We start from the raw sequence: 20,407 nt of genomic DNA on the forward strand, positions 1-20,407 counted from the left end.
AGCCACTCACTGACCCGCATCAGTTGAGCTTACAGTAATTTCCCCCTTCTGTTAAATCCTGACCTTAGCAGAACACGGTGCCCATATAAGGGGCTGTTCCCAAGTCCAAAGGTTGATTTCTTAATAAACATTCCAATGCACAGTGAGCCTAACATTCTGCTGCTTGCACAAGTAACAACAATTTTAACTTAGAAGAAAATGTTCAGTTACAGGAAGCAACAGCAAGTACTAATTAAATGATTTACAGTCACACAAAAAGGACATGACCCTTTTCACATCAGTGCTGAAAATGTTTTTTCTTAATACTTGGTCACAAAGTCCACTTTTAATTTTGTTATAAAACCTTACACAAATTAGGTTTTTACTCTCTCCCCCAAAATATAAAACTTTAGCAAAAGAAATCCAGTAACATATCAAATGCATCTTTGACATATAGATTACTAGTGAGTTAATAAAGTAGGGAAGAACAGTATAAAACCACAATTGTTGCAGCAAGAAAGCACAGAATAAAGAATAAGCAACAGGAGATGGATGGATACATACATTTGTGTTACTTACAATCTCAAAGCTATAAAGTACCTTGTCCCAGGCTTATTGATGAATAATGGCCCAGAAATTCGGGTCAGGGGCTTCCCATGGGCGCAAGCCTCCGACCTGCCCTTACCTAGCGCGCCGGCCGTTGAGCTGTGGGCCCCCGTGGAATTCCGATCCGGGGCCTGGTCCAGCTGCCGGCGCGCAGTGCTTGCGTATCCCAGGGGCGCAGTTAGTTCGAAGCGTCCCCTGGAATCACGTGAGCCATGGGGAGCCAATCGGAGCAGGAAATGCTCCATTCATAAGATTGACAGGAAGACCTGTCAAAAGTTATAAATACTACGGCCCCAAAACAGCATTAAATCTTCAAATAAATTTTTTTTTTAATCAAATTTTTTAAATAAACTATAAATTACATGAAATAACTATTTTAAACAATAATTTAAATTTTTGAAAAAAATAATTTTATTTTCTAACAGTGCTAAAAATAAACTTACCTTGCTTTAAAGTATTTAAAAATAATAAACCTGTGGAAAAAATGTTTTAATTTTAATTAATTCACCACTTACCTTGTAAAAAGCAGGCCTTACGCCTGCTTTTTATATGTCTAACTTCTGGAGACTTACCCTCCCGGGAAAACCTGTAAAAAAAAACGAAGTTCGATGCGCACGTGCAGCCTCTCCTGCGCACGCGTTCGACCTCTGAACCTCTTCGTTCAGGGGAACGGAAGTGCCGGTTTCCCGCGCATGCGCAGTGCATGCAGGAAACCGGCACTTCCATTGGGCTTACGGGTGAGTACCCCGTGCGTACTCACCCGTGGCGACCCGAATTTCTGGGCCAATGTTTTTCAACCCTAGTTGGTACGCACACATTGAATTTGTATGAGCAATACGTCAAAATTGGAGGAGAGTTCAATGCAATGGCTTTACAGAACTAAAACTGAGTCAAAGTGGGGAATTTTAACCCCAAAAAACGGGATGGTTGGGGTCAGGTGAGAGGTTAAAGAGTTTAAAAACTGAATCCCAACCCCAACCCGCCCACTTCCGGTTTTAACGGAGGTGGAATGGGGGCGAGCAGCCAACCCGCTCCCAGGAAGCAGGTTTCCTATTTAAACATTATATTGAGGCCCCGTGCCTCATGGTGATCCACCATTTTAAATTTAACTCTGGCTGGCCGGGTTTCCCACGCCTCAGGGAACCCGCCAGCTAAAGGAAGGCAAGGACTGCTGGATCCAGGAGGTAAGTGACTTTCCACTTACCTCCTGGATACAGCGTTCCTGCCTTGCCAACCTCCCGCGATCAGACGCCCCCCGACCCTCCCCCACGAGGCCCCACAACGGCCCCGTGGCCTCTGATCCACCCCCCCCCCCAACAAAGCCTCTAAACTGCTCCGCCTCCCCCACCCCCCACAAGGCCACCGATCTCCAATCCCCCCCATCAGCCTTTTAATCCTTGCCCCCGGCCGTCGATCCCCCCTCCGGGCCCCCGATCCCCCTTCCGGCCTTCTGACCTCCCCACTCTGGCCCCCGATCCTCCTTCCGGCCTTCTGACCTCCCCACTCCGGCCCCCGATCCTCCTTCCGGCCTTCTGACCTCCCCACTCCGGCCCCCGATCCTCCTTCCGGCCTTCTGACCTCCCCACTCCGGCCCTCGATCCCCGATCCTCCTCCGGCCTCCGGTCACCCTCCGGCCTCCGGTCACCCCCCCCAGCCTCCGGTCTCCCCCCCCAGCCTCCGGTCTCCCCCCCCAGCCTCCTCTTTCCAGCCCCGATCCTTCCCTCCCTCCTTTCTGCGGCCTGGCTGGCTGCGGGTGGGAAACAGTGATTCCAAATGCTAATCAGACTCTGCCGTTCTCCCGGGTTTCCCGACCTCTTTCCAACCCCCGTGCTCCCTACCTGCCACTGATCGATTCCGGCCAAAGAAACTGGGACATAGAAATAATTAGCCTACTTTGGGATTGGTTGGGGGGGGTGATATATTCAAATTTCTTTCTACAGTAAGTTGGCATGATGGGATAGTGCATTTGAGAATAATTGCATGGAGCAATGCCACATGGTCTTGTGCTCACAATCCTTTAAACTGCTAAGTTTCCAATCTCAGTCATTTCTCTGTGAGGAAACATGAAAGAGACCTGTTTCTATAGCTGGTTTTACACTGCTCTAGTGCAGCCAAGTCCTGACAGTCAGCAGCAATAAAATGTTTCTTTTTAATTGGATCTTCCTGGCCACAAGCCTTAGTGAATTGGTCCAAGTTTACTTTGGTGTTGCCACTGGCGGCATTAAGACTCACCCCTCAGAAGGTGGCGGCACTAGCATGGCACTAAGTGCAATATAAAAGCGTCTTGTGTACAGGGAAAGTCAGATGGACAGTCAAACACTGGGCTTCCCTTGTGCAACTTTTAGCAGCTAGATTTAAAGCACCACTAGTGAAGGCCCAGTACCCTGTGCCATGGGAAGACAACCAAGTAAAGACAACCTAAAAAATGCAGATTGTGGCAACTTAAATTAAAATACAGAAGTATGTTTTCCTTTCCTTAATATGTAGAGAAACCGTCGAATGGTTTCACACACACTACAAAGCAACAATATAACTGGTGCCACGTGAACTTGTACAAACTATTTTCTACAATGGTAATACTCTACCCATCCACACACATGCGTGGAAAATAATACAACAGATTCTGGAGTTCATGTTTCGAAGGTTTCCACTCAACTTTCTCCCCTTCCCATCTCGCCTGAAGGCTCTGACTTTACTGCTGCTGGGTGCCTTCCACTACCTCACCCTAGTGGCCATTATTTAAGTATAAACTGTAACAGTTAATATGAGTGTGTGATATTTGACTGCAGAAGGCTTCATAACCAAGCTCAATCCTGTTCCTACCCAATATCCACAAGTACACACTTCTAGCAGGAAAGGTTATCACGAGCAAAACTCTTGAATGATGTTCCCCTCCGTAACATGAGGCACTATAGCACCCTCCCTGCCTGAGAACTGCTAACCTATGACAGTACAGAGAATGAACCTGGCACTTTCCTGGTCGCTGTGCCTCATCTTTTCATTGGAAAAAAGCGCTGATCCAACAGGGAGCTCCTCATTTCATCTTAACTGGTCTGGAGTACAGATATTTTCACTCCCTATGTGTATTAATTCAAATACGTTTTCTGGTGTTACTACAATTTATTAAGCAGCTTAAAAAAGAAAAGTTTTGCTAAAAGTTCACTTAAAAAGTAATACATTATATGCCTTAAATATTAATAAATGAATCTCTATTTACTATACATGTCAATTCACCTTTTCACAGGTATTTTCTCTCTATCTTGGTGGTCAGACCAGCTGCTTTGTGAATGTTTTTTCCCGGTTAGGTAGTACCTATCAAATGGTTAAGGAATAAACATAGGCAAAAAAAGTGAGTTACATTATGAAGAAATATTGCTTCGGGGGTTCAAGATCACAACTTGAACATGTACAAACTGCATTTGTGGTAACACTGAATAATATTATCTGTCTGCATCAATACATGGTTCATATTTTTTTTTAAAGTTCACTAATTTCTCCCAGATCTATGCTAATGATCCCAGGAAGGTCCTGGGTTTAATCCCCAGTCTGTGCTGAGATAGCTGATCCCACTTCGAGCTGGCTAGATGTGATAAATTAGCCTTGATGCCCTTGGTTTAGGGAGGAGAAAGTTAACCAGGGTGCTCAATCCCGATTGCTATGCAGCAATTCCTGTTGAAAATGGAAGGTGGGGGGGGGGGGGGGGAGGGGGGGCACAGGACTCGGCCTGGTTGCAATCCCCCTAGTGGTCAAATTGCCTGAGAACACTCACCGCCCAGACTTACACATGAAGAACAATCACTTGAGTGAAGTACTGGTGGACAAGTGGTGTCCATGGAACCATACTACAAGCAAGGAGTCAATCACTTCAGAAAAAAAGAGGAAGGGGAAAACTGGCAAAAAGAAACAGAAAATGAGATCAAGACTGTCAAATTGCCCATTAGAAGATATCATGAACAGACAGGAAGCTGGCTGCTAACCAACCAATGTGCTGTGGATATCTGTCCAAGGAATAAATTCCACTTGCCTCCAGCTTCATTACCTCATCATTTCATAGCAGGGCTACTTTGTGGAACAGCTTGTAGGGGTGAATAATGTGAGGGCTTTAGGAGCTTAAAGGAGATAATTTGTAATGCAGGAAAGGAGTTTGGGATTACCCTTGCTCACAAAGATAATTTAGAGTAAGATGATGATTTGGCTGCAGAGGAAAAGAAACCATTTTTTTTTGGTGATCAAGCCCAGATCTCCTAATGCATGATCGGGTCATTAATGCACCATCTGCACTCAAGCCTGTGATTCTCAGAGTGAGGTTTTAAACAGGGAAGCGACAGGGTTGGAGACTGTGATGGCGTGAGAGCATTAGAAGCAGTGGCAAGCTGTTGAGCAGATCAACAGAGATGGCAGCATCTTAGTGGACGGAGGGCCAAAGGAGAGGTAGTTGAGAGCTGGAGAGGGGTGAGCAGATAGCATTTGTTCCCAACAGAGCAGGGTGATGGTAGTGGGTTGGGGCAGAGGAGGGGTTTTGGATAGCAAGAGAGTTGAGGAAGTGCACAGAAATAACTAGTTCAATAGTTGGCATAAACCTCAGAGGTGCCAAGATCACATTTAATGGTGAAGTCAGGAGGGTGGTCATGGAAATGCAGAGTTGACATCTTGGGTGGAATTAAGTGAGGCAGAGAAATGCAAAATCAGGGGGAGGGGGAATTTAGATGACGGTTGAAATCACTTAGAATCATTAGGTACAAAGGCAAAGTAGAGAAAGACAAATTTGAAATTGGAGAGGCAGAGAGGCTGTAATTGTATTAAAGGAAAAAGAGCATCTTCCAAACATAACTACATCTGACTCCAGTGGTAATGAATCTGTAGAATAATGTCACCAATGATAAGGATACTCTTCCTCCTGTAACATCTTCTCAATAGCTGCTCTATTCTCTTCACTGAGAGAGCTATCCAAAGTCCAGGACTGTAAAAAGAAAGAAAGATGAAAACACAACAAACTCAGAACATTTATCTTTCAACCAACACTAAATGTCTGGTCATTTATTTCATTGCTGTTTGTGAGAGCTTGCTGTGCACAAATTGGCATCTGCGTTTCCCACATTACAACAGTGACTACACTTCAAAACTACTTCATCGGCTGTAAAGCACTTTGGGACGTCCTGAGATCATGAAATGCGCTAATATAAATCTGAGTTCTTTCTGCTTTTCTATAACATTTCAGGGTCTATTCACCATTTTCCCAGGGCTCAAAGGATTAAATTATGAGGACAGGTTGCAGAAACTGGGCTTGTATTCCCTCAAGTTTAGAAGGTTGAGGAGTGATCTAGTTGAGATGTTTACAATGACGAAAGGATTCGATAGGGGCTAGAAAATCATTATAGCCCAGGAATGTGCGGTAAAATTAGAAAAGTTGGAGAATTAGCGCCAGGCGCTAATGCTTTAGACTGCACGCAAAATTCGTGCTCACTGCTCAAAGAAATGATTGGATCGCTAATTCAAGTCTTTAAGCCCAAGCTCATTGGCGTTACACGCAAAAGGTGGACCAATATAAGGTGCAGTCTAATCGCAAGTCATGATTGCCACAGGCTTTTTTCAGTTCTTAAAAGGGGGGGTTCATTGATGCTGCAGAACCTAATTCTCACCATTGCTGGCTGTGCAGCTGCCTCAGCGAGCAGCAGCAGGTCAAGGAGAAGGAGCAAGAGGACTGAAGCAACTGTACTCATGGCAGATCCACGCTCCAGGGAGAGAACCTACAGATTCTGCAATCAAGCACTGGAGGCATTGCTGTTCGCTGTGGAGAGACAGAGGGCGCTGCTCTACCCAGCAAGTGGCAGAAGGCCCTCGCCGCAAGTCTTCTGCACTATGTGGAGGGAGGTAATGCAGCAGGTCTCGGGCAGCACTGTGGTCCCCAGGACCCCCACACAGTGCAGGAAGAAATTTATCGACCTCACTCGGGTGGTCAGGGTGAGTGAATGGTTCAACAAATGATACATACCACATCTGAACCACAGTCTTCACACACTGCCCAAAGCATCACACACTGCCCAAAGCACCATACCCCGCAGCACATCACCCAAACACATTGCTCCACACTCACTTACACACGTTCCTTTCTCTTGCAGGCCAAGGTGGCTCACAACAGGAGGGAGCAGGAGCACACAGGCGGGGGACAAGCCAGCACCCAACCACTGTCTGCGCTGGAAAATAGAGTGCTGCAGATTATTGGGCACTGTGGCCACTGGCAATGTTGACTCCCTTGGGGACAACAATGGTATGTTCATCCCGATGCCTTCTTCTCACATCCCACTTCCCCCTCACCCCACAAGCATTTCGTACTTTCCAGCTAATCATGCTATATGCATGCATTTCTCCCTTCCTGCCCCCCTCCCCTCACCTTAACCCGACTCTCGTGCCTTTAGGCTTTCAGAAAATTAGCAAGCACCTGAGCAGCCTGTCCCTGAGGGTACCATAGAGAGTGAGGTGGAAGAGGAGGAGGAAGAACACACCACGTCATTGCATGTTTCACTCGCAGGCACTAGCTCAGATAATGGCACTACTCGTTCTTTAAGTATAGTAATGGGATCTCCAGAGGGTGAGGCACCTGGGACGAGTGGGCTGCAGCAAGGCCAAGGACCAGCTCCCCGTAGAGCGAGTTCTGCTGCGCAGGACTCAGATGAGGAGGCGTTTAGAAGGGTGATGGGCATGCACACGGAGATCATAGGTGCAATAGCAAAGGTGCCCGAGAGCCTTTCAGCAATGTTAAGGTGCATGAAGGAGTCCGCCTCCATCATTACACAAGGCTCTGTGCACACCATGGAGCCCATCATTTCCAGTCTGCAAAGGATGGTAGGCTCCCAGAGAGACCGTGACGACCCAGACCTGATGCCACGTGTGATGGGCGATCTGGCAGCTTCCATTGCAGCGCAGGCGGAAGCCACGCAACGTCTTAGTGCTGTAATGCAACCTATGCTTGGTGGCATCCAATCTGACTGCTCTCATGCAGTCTCAGCTTGATGCCACGCAAGCTCTGACTGCTGCCATCGTGGCTGGGTTTACCACCATCGATCGGGGCTTTCACGGTGTCACAGCAGGCCAGCAATCTGTGCTCCAACAGATTACTAGGATTGCTGAGGCGCTGCCCTGGGGGAGTGGCAGTGGCTCCGTGGAGGACGGCCCTGCTGTCCTCTCTCAGATGACATCATTCATCCTCCTACCACGGCCACTCCACCAGTGCCCTTGCTGATGCCCGTCAGCCAGCCAGCCAGTCCAGACTGCTGTTGCCTATGCCGAGGTGGTGCAGTCCAAAGCCAGGTCTACTAGACCCAGAGCTGCTCGAGGTTGTCCTGCAAGGCCATCTGCAGCCTTCCACCAGTTATGCTGCAGCCATTGAGGTAGCATGGCGCAGGAGCACTAGAATAGGCAAAGGCACATGCAGGGCAGGCACTAAGGGAAAGCACAATGGTGATTAGTTGATTTTTTTAATGGAGAGAAGTATAAAGTTGGATTGGAATGTTTACTTTGTGGTGGCTTTTATTTCAGCATTGTGGCCAAGAGGACACTGTGATGGTCAGTTCCACAGGGAAGGTAAGGTGTGGGACTAATGTTGAATGGGGAATTGGGGTTGCGTTCACTGGTACCACAGGCGGATGATTCGACCCCGGATATGCCGGCCAAAAAGGGGCAGCCTCCTTCCTTCCGCTTCCTCCTCCTCCTCCACCTCTTCTTCCACTTTCTCCTCTTCTGCTTCTCCTTCTCCCCCTGCGAGCAGCTTGTCCCCTTTGCTGCATCTCCATGTCATGCTGAAGCCCAAGGGGGACTGCAACTAGAGCCCCCAGGACTGGGAGCAAGGGGTGTTCTCAGAGGCCATCCAGAGCCAATGCCTTGAAAGCATCCAGCAGCATTCCCTGCACACTTTAACAACTTTTTAAATGTCTTACAGTAAGCCACTACTCAAATAAACTGTACAGGAACCAGTACAAAAGCAAAAAGCAACTTCTCTCAAAGTTGCGTGAGTCCCTTTAAGTAGCGCTGGTGGGGGGTTCATCGTGCTTTGGCGGGGGCGTACAGTTGAGCAGCAACATCAAAATAGCAGGTTGTGCATCAAATCAGATTTGCCCAAAATGGCGCGCGCCCCAATCTGCACTGGAAGTGGCCGGAAGCCTTTTTTCTGCTGAAAATGGCCTTAAATGCCAGTACTAACGGGGAATTTTACAGCCATAATGTATTTAGACAAGTTAAAAAAAGGGTCTTTGTGATCGAAAATAATTAGGAAAAGAGCTAGTGTTGATGTAATTTGCCCATAGACTGTAAATAATAAGTAACTTGTTAGGCTGTCTCATTAATCAATAAACACCTCACACCCATTGTGCTGGAAAGTCTTTGATCAGCAAGAGATTGAAAAAATGGACAGTCAAGCAGAGGCTTTTTGAAACAGGAAGGCCAACAAAGGTAGTCAGGGAAACCTGTGTGCGCTTTTACTGAGACAAAGAGGTTAGTGATGCTGGAAGATAGGTAGAAGTCATCTTGTTTAAATGAAGACAACCCAATGCTGTGGGGTAGTATGGTAAGTTGTTAATTTTGCATTATTACATGAGGATAAGTTGTATGGATTGAATTAAGTCCAATAATAACAGCTGGCCTTGCCTCATCAAGCATTTACTTGGTCTGTCTTTTGAGATTGAAGAAGCGTACACGCAAAGGACATGAATATCAGTCAAGAACATGAGGTGATCTTTGAGTTACCCTATCGAACAAGTAGATATATGGCATTGTGAATCAACTCCTACAAAAATACGACTGCTTACAGGAGCAACTGGTGCCACTGAACTCCCGGAAAGGGGTCTCTACACCCAAATTTGTAACACTGTTGAAGAACTAGGTGTTCTCAACTCTCAGACTGGCGTATAAGCTTGACTGCTGAATTTGGTAACTTTAGTTTGTCAAATGTTGCACTGCAACCCACTTGTTGAAAACAAACTGGTGCTTCACAGGAAATTACATTTTTATATTTATAAATTTAATATGATCCACCACAGTGCTGAGTTTTAGGACTTACCAAAAAGCCATTGTTACTCCTCCAGGAGGAATCCAGGTAATGGTCCTGCAGGAAACCAGGGACTGTGCCACTGTCCTCACTTAAAACACAAACAAATCATTTTTTGATTGGTTCAGAACCACAAATTTAAAAAAAATCCTGAAAGACATATGCCGCAATCTTTGCTGGGACGGGATTTCTAAGCGGGGGGGGGGGGGGGGGGGGGAGGAGGAGGAAGAGTTCTGGTCGGAAGCCTCGGTATCCCCAAACACTGTGGAGTCAACTCCACATGTGGTTTCTCCCTCCCCCCCCCCCAAAAGAGGACCCCCGCCCAGAAGCCAGCCTGATTGACAGGCTTAGCTCCCTGTTCGGTGGGGAACGCTGCAGAAGAGGCCGCAACCGAGAAGCAGGTAGGTATCCTGCTGCTGCAGCAGAAATCCTGAGGGGGTTGTGGGCACAGCATCGCAGGGGGTCGGAGACAGATCAGGGGCAGAACTGGGGGATGGGTTCAGTGATGATCATGTGAAGGGGGTTCAGTGATTGATTACATCCAAAGTTGTGAATCTCTGGACCCAAGTTTTGGCAGGAAATCCCAGCGGACTTTGCAATATGGCTCAAATTACAGAACACAACCCAGTTCCCAAACAATCAAGACATTTCCAGTGACAGTAATGTAGTCTGTGATATACAGAAGTGCAGTAGAGGTGTATTATTTATTTTGCTTGAAACCTACTGCCTTATTTCATTCCCTTGCTTGCTTTCTTGACCTGCATCCTTGGCTGAGCGATAGCACTTTTGCCCGAGTCAGAAGGGTTCAAGCCAGACCCGGGACTTGGAACACATAAACATAAGCTGTCACTTCAGTCTTGCACTGTCGATGTGCGGCCTTCCGGATGAACTGCGGCACAGTCTGCCCTCTTAGGTGGACATAAATGATCCAATGGCATTCTTTCAAGAAGAGCAGGGGAGTTCTCCAATTATCCTGGCCAATATTTATCCCTCAGCCACCACCAGAAACAGATTATCTCGTCATTTAAATCATAGTTTTTGGTAGGCACACGCAGTGCGCAAATTGGCTGCCGCGGTTCCTATACAACAGTGACTGACTACACTACAGCAGGACTTCAGTGGCTGTGAAACGCTTTGGGGCAATCCAAACCTCTTCCTGTGGGTTTGACTATTGAAAATATTAAATCCACATCCATTCATTTTTAATGAGTTTGCAACGTACATCGTTTTATTCTCCACTGAAAAAGCAGCGGCTTCCACTGGTTTATGAATTTAGCAACACTCGCAATGACAGGTCATTTACTTTGCAAAACAAGCGAGAAACCCAAGAAATAAACACACACACACACACAGGCGGATCGGCCGCTGCAGCCAGCGGGGCTCCAGCCTCTGCCCGGCTACAAACAGGCCGAAGCTTCTCGCCTCTCCCCGCCAACCGTTAGAATCGAGAGCAGCGCCTCCCTCACCTCCTCCCCAGGCCTCCTCTTACCCCAGGCTCAGCTCTGCTCCATCTCCTTCAATATCCACCTCCACCTCCTCCGCCGCCATATTGCCCCGGCAACAACGTCTCTTCCGGCATCAGCCCGTCACTTCCCTGCGCTCGCCCGGCGCCCCCTACAGGATGTCGGAGGCATCGCGCGGGTTCACTGCACCATTCGGCCCCCTACCTGCTGACAGCATTCACACGGACTTTGAGAAGGGATTGTTTTTTTTTTAAGTGCGGTTTTACCCCAGAATCCATTCAAAAAATCCAATATACTGTATCTTTTAACTTTATTTTTAATTGGTACTGTACCTGAATATTTTATTTGTTTTTACAAATATTAAAAGCTGCAAAAGCCCATGTATGTGCGCCCACGTATGTAAGCCCAAAGATGTGCGGGTTAGGTTGATTGGCTATGATAAATTGACCCTTAGTGTTAAGGGGATTACATACGTGGGGTTACGGGGATAGGGTGGGATGTGTGTTGGTGTAGGGGTTACGGGGATCGGGTGGGATATGTGTCGGTGCAGGCTCGATGGGCCGAAATGGCCTCTATCTGCACTGTGGGGTTTCTGTGATAAAGGTCAGATGCTGGTCAATCAATAGTGCCCTGGAGAACTGTGGACCTGTCAGGTATCACATTACCAAGTGAACCAGGGAGGCTTGCCGAAGTGCCAATTTTTCATTGTCAGATGAGTCATATTAGATCTATCTCAACTCTTTGCACTTCAGCCAAGGTGTGAACTGTTCCTAAAGAGCCTATTACAATAATGAAAAGTTATTTCCTAGGCTTATTATGGTTGTTGTATCAGCATGGGTACCACCAGTTCAGTTGGAGGGAGTGTGAAAACACATACAGAACAGTGCTTTACCCCGGGCATTAGATGCCAATGACTTGCATAAATGCATCATACACTAATGGCAGAAACTAAACTATAACTAATAAGCATTTGAAATAAAAAGCATTTTATTTCTGAATGATTTAAATTCATACCAACTATGAGAACTGGAAAAGTCAGTATTAGGATACCTTTGGTACTGTAGTTAGTCAGTACGAAAGTGAAATTCAACAATTAAACTATACAATAACTCTATACAAATAAATAGCACAAAGCTATATAGGAACACAAAGTTTGAAAATATAGCATCTATATACATTTAGCAACTGCAGTACTTAAAAGGCATAAAGAGCTATGAACATGAATTAGTTTCTACTTGTCACTTATGTATCTTCATCTGAAGAATAGCAAGACAATCCCAGGATTCCAGAGCTTTTACTCTGCAAAAGGGACTCCTGGGAATCTTCCCTGATCTTCAAGGCATGTATTTCTTCCTCTCTGTTCAACTCTGCTGCGGTTCCACAGGAAGATGAAGCTTGTAAGTTTGGTAGCTGAGACAGAAGAATTTTGGTCATATGGTGCGAGTCCTCTCCTGATGTATTTTTTGGAGTTAAGTGCATAGAAAATCTTGGTAGAACTCTAGCAGGATTAAAAGTCAGGGGCTGGTCCTGAAAATCAGGGTTAACCATTGAACAGTCATAGATGACACCATCTGGTATCCGTGGGCTTCGGTGGCTCTTTTCCCTTCCTTCATCAGATTCCTCATCAGAGTCACACTCAGGAGTCACATCTTCCGTTTTGTTTGATAGAGGCATGCATAGTCGTTTCAAACTGTGTAATGTAGCTGTAAATAACAAAACCTTAATTTACAAAAACAGAACACTAGTACATCTGGCTGTTAATCTGAATTACTGGATAGAAATAGGTGCATGGTCAAGTTGGCAACCAGAGCTTAAAAATTGGAAGTTATGGTAAAAAAACACACTGCATGATCAAAATAATCTACATTCTGAATTTTCCAAGGAATGGAATTACTTGGTTCATTTTTGTGGCAAAATCATTTCTCCTAACACTTCACAGCAAGGCATTTCGCACAAGGGTTGATGTAGTGATTTAGTTGGCATTTATACAAACTGAATGTATGCAAAGACCATTTAAAAAAAAATATTTTGAGGCAATCTAAATGAAGGGCTAAGGCTCAGTGGAGGATACTATTATTGGATAGTGGAACAGGTAAGGAGATATCAACTATTAAAATCATTTTAAAAGATGTGTTTGTCTAAATAATGGCATTGCATGGAAAACTGACTTGGAGACAAACTGGCATAGGACCTGACAGCCTTATAACAGTAATGAAAGGACACAGATCTGTATTACTATCTACAATTAGAGGTTTGCAGTTAATTACAGTGAATTAGGTAGGGCTGCTTCAAGTGACAGAAAATGGATTTCCAAAGATCGAGTGGCTCATTCATGATTGGATTCAGTGCTCCCACTTGGCTCATTTGAGAAAAAATAAATTGTACTTTGGCCAATGTGTTTCCTGTAATGCTTGTTTTGTTAACATTAACTCTTACAAATTTCTCCCACCAATGACACTAATCAACAAATAGCACATTTAACATGAAAAAGTGTCCCACGGCACTCAAGAGGGCGAGGAAAGATAAACAGAAATAGATTATGGAAGGAATGGACACCAAACCATGCTGGTGTGGGGGAGGAGAGATTAAGAGGAGTAAATGAAAGTTTGGTTGAAGAGATGGGCTTTAAGTGAGTTTTTAAACATGGGGTGAGAAGGGGAGAGGCAGAAGGATTCAGGGAGGGAGTTCCAGTGAGAAAGGTCATGGTTGCTGAAGGCTACACCAACAATGATTTGGGGGTCAGGAGGACTATTTGGGGGAAGGAAAAAGAGGGATTCATGTCAGGCCTGAGAAGGACTAAGGGTGGAGGAAGGGACACAAGGCTGGAGAAAGTTGCAGAGATAGGGTGGGCCAAAACCATGAGGTATTTGAAGTTAAGGATGAGGATTTTAAATTTAATGAGATGATATTTGCACCATTGTACTGCTGCTGCAGTGCACTGGAGGCCCAACTGCTTCTTCTCTACATCAAATTAACGCCAGATGTAATTTTTGATACCCAGTTCGTTGATGGTCTGTGTTGCTGAGTTGGGTGGTCTTTTCCGGGTGTAAGCACGGGGTTTCCAAGGGTGCTCCTTGTGGGAAGGATCTAACCGACGCAGCTTCCACAAGTAACGCTGATACTCCTTCTGAAGTTCTTGAATATGATCCTGGAATTCCTTTATCTTCCTCTCTGAGTAATGAGATAGTTGTGATTGCTGAAAAGCAGTGAAAACATTTCTTCTTTATTACATCACCATAATATGATTTTTTTGTTAACATTTTAGTTTCTTGTTAAACCACCCAGACACATACATAAAAAAAATGAGAATGCCCGATGTTACTCTGCAAAATATATTTTTTAATGAAAGCAAAAGGCCCAAGTAACTTAGTTAACAAAGTATCCTGGCAAACACAAAAATAACTTACTATGTAACCAAATGTTTAGTGACCAGTATTGCTTTCATGTATTTTCTTTCTTTAAATTGGACTCATTTGCGCTATTAAAGGTTGCACTGCACAAGAAGTGGGTACTGCAATTTAGGGGATTATTCTTTCATCTCCGGGACTTTTATTTTGAATCCAGTGCAGACTGACGAGTTGCAAGTCTCATCTTGCTGCTGGCTGTAAGGGTCCTAGAATGAGTTTGGGCTATATCAACGCATTCTTAGCATGACGTCTACAGCCAAAGTCTGCCTGTATACTGCATTCGTACAGCATAATTCATTACAAAAAAACTCCCTAGATACAACGCCATAGTAAAAATGTCATCTGTGGAATCTCAAAAATCCAAGGTCCAATGTAAAATAGGTTTCAGAAATCTTGACCCAGCTCCTCGAAAGGAGCAGGTTAACAGCACAAATAACTTTACAGGAAACTTTTTTTTAATCCGGCACCGACGTGGTGCCGGTTCATCAAAAATTCCAGATAACCGAAAGCTTAGTAAAAGATACGGGGCTGAGAGCTCCGTATAAAGCAATAAACCCTGTTGCTTAGCAACAGGTTCAGAACAATGGCCAAAAGTTCCAAGCATCTCTGTAGCTTAGCAACAGCTGCAGCCACACCCTTGCACAGCAATAGATGATGGAGGAAGGCAAGTAATAAAACTTACCTGAACCGACTCCTGAATTTTGCCGGTTAACCGAGATTTCCGGTTATTTAGGTGCCGGTAAATTGAAAGTTTCCTGTAGTTTAATTCTACTCCAAGGCAAGATGGAAACATTCATAAACTGTGTTAAATACATTCAAAAGTTACATCATGACAAGATGCATTGTTACTGTTGAGGAGGGGGTTATCTTTCCCCAGCGGTGAAACATTATTTCAGTGTTCCCATCATAAACTGAATTACTCACTTGCAGATAATACTCAATCTCAGTCTTGATGCTTGGAATCCATTTCTTTACTTCAACAGCTGAATTCAACGAAGACTATAAATAAATACAAACGGTTCAAATCACCACTAAATGTAAAGTGATCACTGAACAGACGCTACCATGTAACACCCATTTCTCCATGCATTAAATTACTTGGTTTTAGGGCAAAAATACTAAGACAGTCCATTGTATTGGATCAGCATTGAAAATGCACTTCTCGGTGAATTAAAAGGCATGAATGCAGACAACTTGACCCACTTATTAAATCAATGACACCTTCCTATAAGCTTGTTACTAAATCATAATTAATAAATGCATTGCAACTTTAACACCGACAGCAACACAGCAATATTATACATGCCACTAATCGAATCATCAAAAAATACAGTATCACGTTGGCTGTTGCAATGGCAGCCACACGCGAATTCTGCAGCAAAACTGTGCTCTAACCAGGAACCTGCTAGTCAATTCTGCAGCACCAGTAGTTTCTGAAGATTTTCTGCAAGTACTTACATGACAGGCCAAATGTTTATTTTAAAACCTCTTGTACAAGTTCAGAAAAAGAACCATTACAACAGTGGCTACACTCCAAAAATCATTTATTGGCTGTGAAGTGCTTTGGAATGTCTTGAGGTTGTGAAAAGTGCCATATAAACACAAGTTCTTGCCCTTTCTTTACACTGTATTTGTTTGAAGGAGGAGAGCAGGAAAGAAACATGTATCTCAGCCTCTGAATACAAATGTGGTTTGGATCCTCCAGCGGAGGATGGAAATTGGAACAAATGACCATTTGTACAGAAATTACAAATGTGTATGTTCATTCTTAGTTTTCGGTATGGTGTACAAAGAGGTTTACATGCAACCATGAACACCTCCCTGTGTCTGAGATTTTGTACAACATTCTCAAACCTCTTAATAGATTTATTATTTTGGCACTGCCAGATGGTAGGGAGAAAACTCGGACAATGGCAGGTTGATTTTATTATTCTTTGTCTGCATTGTAATATAGTAACACCCTACCAACAGGAGACTGCCTTCCCCATAGATTAAAGATCACATTTTAAAAGAGAGAAAAAGTGTGGCACAGTAACAGGAAGCAAATTTCATCCTTCTTTTGCCCCCACCACCACTAAGTTGCTGATCTCCGCTATGAAGAGAAACTGAACAAAGGTTAACATTTAGAATCCCAAGTGCCAAAACTGAAAAAGCCACCAGTATTTTTGAGACTTATATTGTTATATGGGAGACGGCAACATTCAGCATTTGCAGGAAGTGGTTGCACGAGCTGGACCACAGCAGTCTTGATTCACTTTCCCAGTCAAATATGTAGCTGGTCAATTATATAACTTTATATAACTGCAGTTTAAGACTCCAGAATAATGGTGTGCATACTCACCAGTTTGGGTCGGTTTTGATGTATCTCTCTCAGGCGACCTTCTATTGCACAAAAACAAAGTGATTAAAAACTTTAGTACATGACTAAATCCTTTAATACACTACTGCCTAATAACAATAATTTGCATTTATAATAGTGCTTTTAACATAGTAAAATGCCCCAAAAGGCTTCACAGAAGCAATTATCAAACAAAATTTGACACCGAGCCACATAAAGAGCTATTAGGAAGGGTGACCAAAAGCTTGGTCAAAGAGGTAGGTTTTAAGGAGAGTCTTAAAAAAAGGAGAGAAAGGCAGAGAAATTGAGGGAGAATTTCAGAGCTTAGGGCCTAGGCAGCTGAAAGCATGGATGCCAATGGTGAGGCAAAGAAAACTGGGGATCGCAAGAGGCCAGATTTGGAGGAGATCTTGGAGGGTTGTAGGGCTGGAGGAGATTACAGAGATAGGGAGGGGCGAGGCCATGGAGGCATTACAGAAAAAAAGACTTGAATTTATATAGCGCCTTTCACAACCACCAGATGTCTCAAAGCACTTTACAGCCAATGAAGTACTTTTGGTGTGTAGTCACTGTTGTAATGTAGGAAACGCAGCAGCCAATTTGCACACAGCAAGATCCCACAAACAGCAATATGATAATGACCAGATAAACTTTTTTTTGTTATGTTGATTGAGGGATAAATATTGGCCAGGACACACATAGAAACATAGAAGATAGGAGCAGGAGTAGGCCATTCGGCCCCTTGAGCCTGCTCCGCCATTCAATGAGATCATGGCTGATCATCCAAATTCAGTACCCTGTCCCTACCTTCTCCCCATATCCCGGATAACTCCCCTGCTCTTCTTCGAAATAGTGTCACGGGATCCTTTACATCCACCCGAGGAGACAGGGCCTTGGTTTAACATCTCGTGCAAAAAATTTGGAAACGTGGGTGAGTCGTGCACACAATTCCTCGTTACCCTTGCTGTTAATTGTTTGTAGTGAAGCACTGAGACATTGTGATATGCAATAGTGACAACAAAAAATATAGTCCCACTCAGGCAGGAGGATGGGGGGGGGGGGGGGGGGGTTGAGGGCACAGAGAGGAGAGGAGGGGAGGGCACAGAGGGGAGGGAACAGGAACAGGAGTAGGCCATTCAGCCCCTCGAGCCTGTTCCACCATTCAAATGAGATCAAGGCTAATCTGCGACCCTACTCCATATACCTGCCTTTGCTCCATATCCTTTAATACCTTTGGTTAACAAAAATCTATCAATCTCGGATTTAAAATTAACTATTGATCTAGCATCAACTGCTGTTTGCAGAAGAGAGTTCCAAACTTCTACCAGCCTTTGTGTGTAGAAGTGTTTCCTAATTTCACTCCTGAAAGGTCTGGCTCTAATTTTTAGACTATGCCCCCTAGTCCTAGAATCCCCAACCAGCGGAAATCGTTTCTCTCTATCTACCCTATCTGTTCCCCTTAATATCCTGAAAACTTCGATCAGATCACCCCTTAACCTTTTAAATTCTAGGGAATACAACCCTAATTTGTGTAATCTCTCCTCATAACATAAACATTGAAGTCCAGGTATCATTCTGGTAAATCTATGCTGCACTTCCTCCAAGGCCAATATATCTTTCCTAAGGTGTGATGCTCAGAACTGCTCACAGTACTCCAGGTGCAGTCTAACTGCAGCATAACATCTGCCCCCTTGTATTCTAGTTCCCTAGATATACTTCGCCTTTTTGATTATTTTCTGTACCTGTTCATGACATTTTAATGATCTATGTACCTGGACCCCCAGGTCTCTTTGGACATCCACTGTTTTTAGCTTTTCACCATTTAGAAAGTACCCTGTTCTATCCATTTTAGGTCCAAAGTGGACGATCTCACATTTGCTTACATTGATTTCCATTTGCCACAGTTTTGCCCATTCTCTTAATCTGTCGAAAACCCTTTGTAATTTTATGCTTTCATCTACACAGCCTACAATGCCACCGATCTTTGTCTCGTCAGCAAATTTGAATATATGATTTTCTATGCCATCATCTAAGTCGTTAATAAATAGTGAATAGTTGAGGCCCCAGCACAGATCCCTGTGGGATACCACTAGTCACATCCTGCCAATTTAAGTACCTACTCATTATCCCTACTCTCTGTCGCCTGCCGTTCAGCCAATTTCAAAACCAGGTCAATAATTTGCCTTCAATTCCGTGGGCTTCTACCTTAGTTAACAGTCTCTTATGAGGGATTTTATCAAATGCCTTCTGGAAATCTATATAAATAACATCCACAGACATTCCCCTGCCTGCTACTTTAGTCACCTCTTCAAAAAATTCAATCAAGTTTGTCAGGCATGACCACCATTCCCAAATCTATGCTGGCTCTCTCTGATCAACTGAAAATTTGAGGTGTTCAGTCACCCTATCCTTAATTATAGAGTCTAGCAATTTCCCCACAACAGATGTTAAGTTAACTGGTCTATAATTCGGGGGGCAGGGTACAGGGGGGGGGTGGGTAGAGTGGGCAGGAGGGTACAGAGAGGGGGGTACAGTGGGGGGTCGGGGGAAAGAGTGGGGGCGGGGGAAAGTCCAGCACCGAAGAACTAAACCCCCAGCAAAGGTGGCGAACAGAAACGAGCCGAGGGAGCCGCTGTGCAGTGACTGTAACCGGCGGCCAGTGAGCGTTTGGAACGCTCAGGCAGCGACTCCCAGCTTCTCGCCACCCGGCCGCATTTCACGGAGTTCCTTCAGCTATTTATTTCCCAGCACGGGCCGAGGCGGCGATACAAGTAAACAGGAGCAGGTTTCTTTACCCTCCTTCTCCCTCTGCAGCCACAGCCGGTTCAGTTTCCCCAGCTGTTTTTCTTCATTGCGGGCCATTAGACCTCCGCTACCATCACGGCAAACACCAGCCCACCAATCAGGCAACCGCTCCCGTCTTCACCGAGTCCTCCACCATCCCGAGAGCCTCCTCTCTCACCGAGTCCTCCACTGTCCCGGGATCCTCCTCTCTCACCGAGTCCTCCACTGTCCCGGGATCCTCCTCTCTCACCGAGTCCTCCACTGTCCCGGGATCCTCCTCTCTCACCGAGTCCTCCACCGTCCCGGGATCTTTCTCTCTCACCGAGTCCTCCACCGTCCCGGGATCCTCCTCTCTCACTGGGTCCTCCACTGTCCCGGGATCCTCCTCTCTCACTGGGTCCTCCACTGCCCCGGGATCCTCCTCTCTCTCTCTCTCACCGGGTCCTCCACCGTCCCGGGATCCTCCTCTCTCAGCGGGTCCGCCACCATCCCGGGATCCTCCTCTCTCACCGGGTCCTCCGCCGTCCCGGGATCCTCCTTTCTCACCGGGTCCTCCACCGTCCCGGGATCCTCCTCTCAGCGGGTCCTCCACCGTCCCGGGATCCTCTTCTCTCACCGGGTCCTCCACCATCCTGGGATCCTCTTCTCTCACCGGGTCCTCCACCGTCCCAGGATCATAGAGTCATAACGGCACAGAAGGAGGCCATTTGGCCCATCGAGTCCATGCCAGCTCTCTGTAGAGCAGTCCAGTCAGTCCCACTCCCTCGCTCTATCCCCGTAACCCTGCAAG

At 45.4% G+C, this 20,407-nt stretch overlaps 2 protein-coding genes across 2 annotated transcripts in view; both read right to left on the bottom strand.

Moving 5' to 3' along the window:
* Positions 1-11,974, bottom strand: part of mysm1 (Myb-like, SWIRM and MPN domains 1) — a 118,953-nt gene extending 106,979 nt beyond the window's left edge. Inside the window, exons 1-4 of the mRNA XM_085982833.1 lie at positions 11,115-11,974; positions 9,638-9,716; positions 5,475-5,545; positions 3,820-3,897 (exon numbers count right to left, since the gene is read on the bottom strand). Coding sequence (XP_085838959.1) covers positions 3,820-3,897; positions 5,475-5,545; positions 9,638-9,716; positions 11,115-11,173 — 287 coding nt within the window. The 5' untranslated portion in view covers positions 11,174-11,974. The remainder of the gene's footprint in view (positions 1-3,819; positions 3,898-5,474; positions 5,546-9,637; positions 9,717-11,114) is intronic.
* An 81-nt stretch (positions 11,975-12,055) lies between these two features.
* Positions 12,056-20,022, bottom strand: LOC147122090 (uncharacterized). The gene is made up of 5 exons (XM_085982834.1): positions 19,629-20,022; positions 16,837-16,877; positions 15,420-15,494; positions 14,086-14,284; positions 12,056-12,791 (listed from the first exon to the last, which is right to left on the bottom strand). The coding sequence occupies exons 1-5, from the start codon at positions 19,693-19,695 to the stop codon at positions 12,331-12,333; spliced, it is 843 nt and encodes a 280-aa protein (XP_085838960.1). The 5' UTR covers positions 19,696-20,022; the 3' UTR covers positions 12,056-12,330.
* Between the last annotated feature and the right edge of the window lie 385 nt (positions 20,023-20,407).

This window comes from Somniosus microcephalus, chromosome 3, assembly GCF_052327205.1.
Source record: "Somniosus microcephalus isolate GS21.2 chromosome 3, FLI_Smic_1.0, whole genome shotgun sequence".
Taxonomy (NCBI): Eukaryota; Metazoa; Chordata; class Chondrichthyes; order Squaliformes; family Somniosidae; genus Somniosus; species Somniosus microcephalus.

What these genes read in the sequence shown, in the direction of transcription:
- LOC147122090 (XM_085982834.1), bottom strand. Translation starts at nt 19,695, where the DNA reads ATGGCCCGCAATGAAGAAAAACAGCTGGGGAAACTGAACCGGCTGTGG. An exon ending in GCTGCAGAGGGAGAAGGAGG is followed by an intron (nt 16,878 to 19,628) that starts GTAAAGAAACCT and finishes TTTGTGCAATAG; the next exon opens with AAGGTCGCCTGAGAGAGATA. An exon ending in ATCAAAACCGACCCAAACTG is followed by an intron (nt 15,495 to 16,836) that starts GTGAGTATGCAC and finishes ATTTATTTATAG; the next exon opens with TCTTCGTTGAATTCAGCTGT.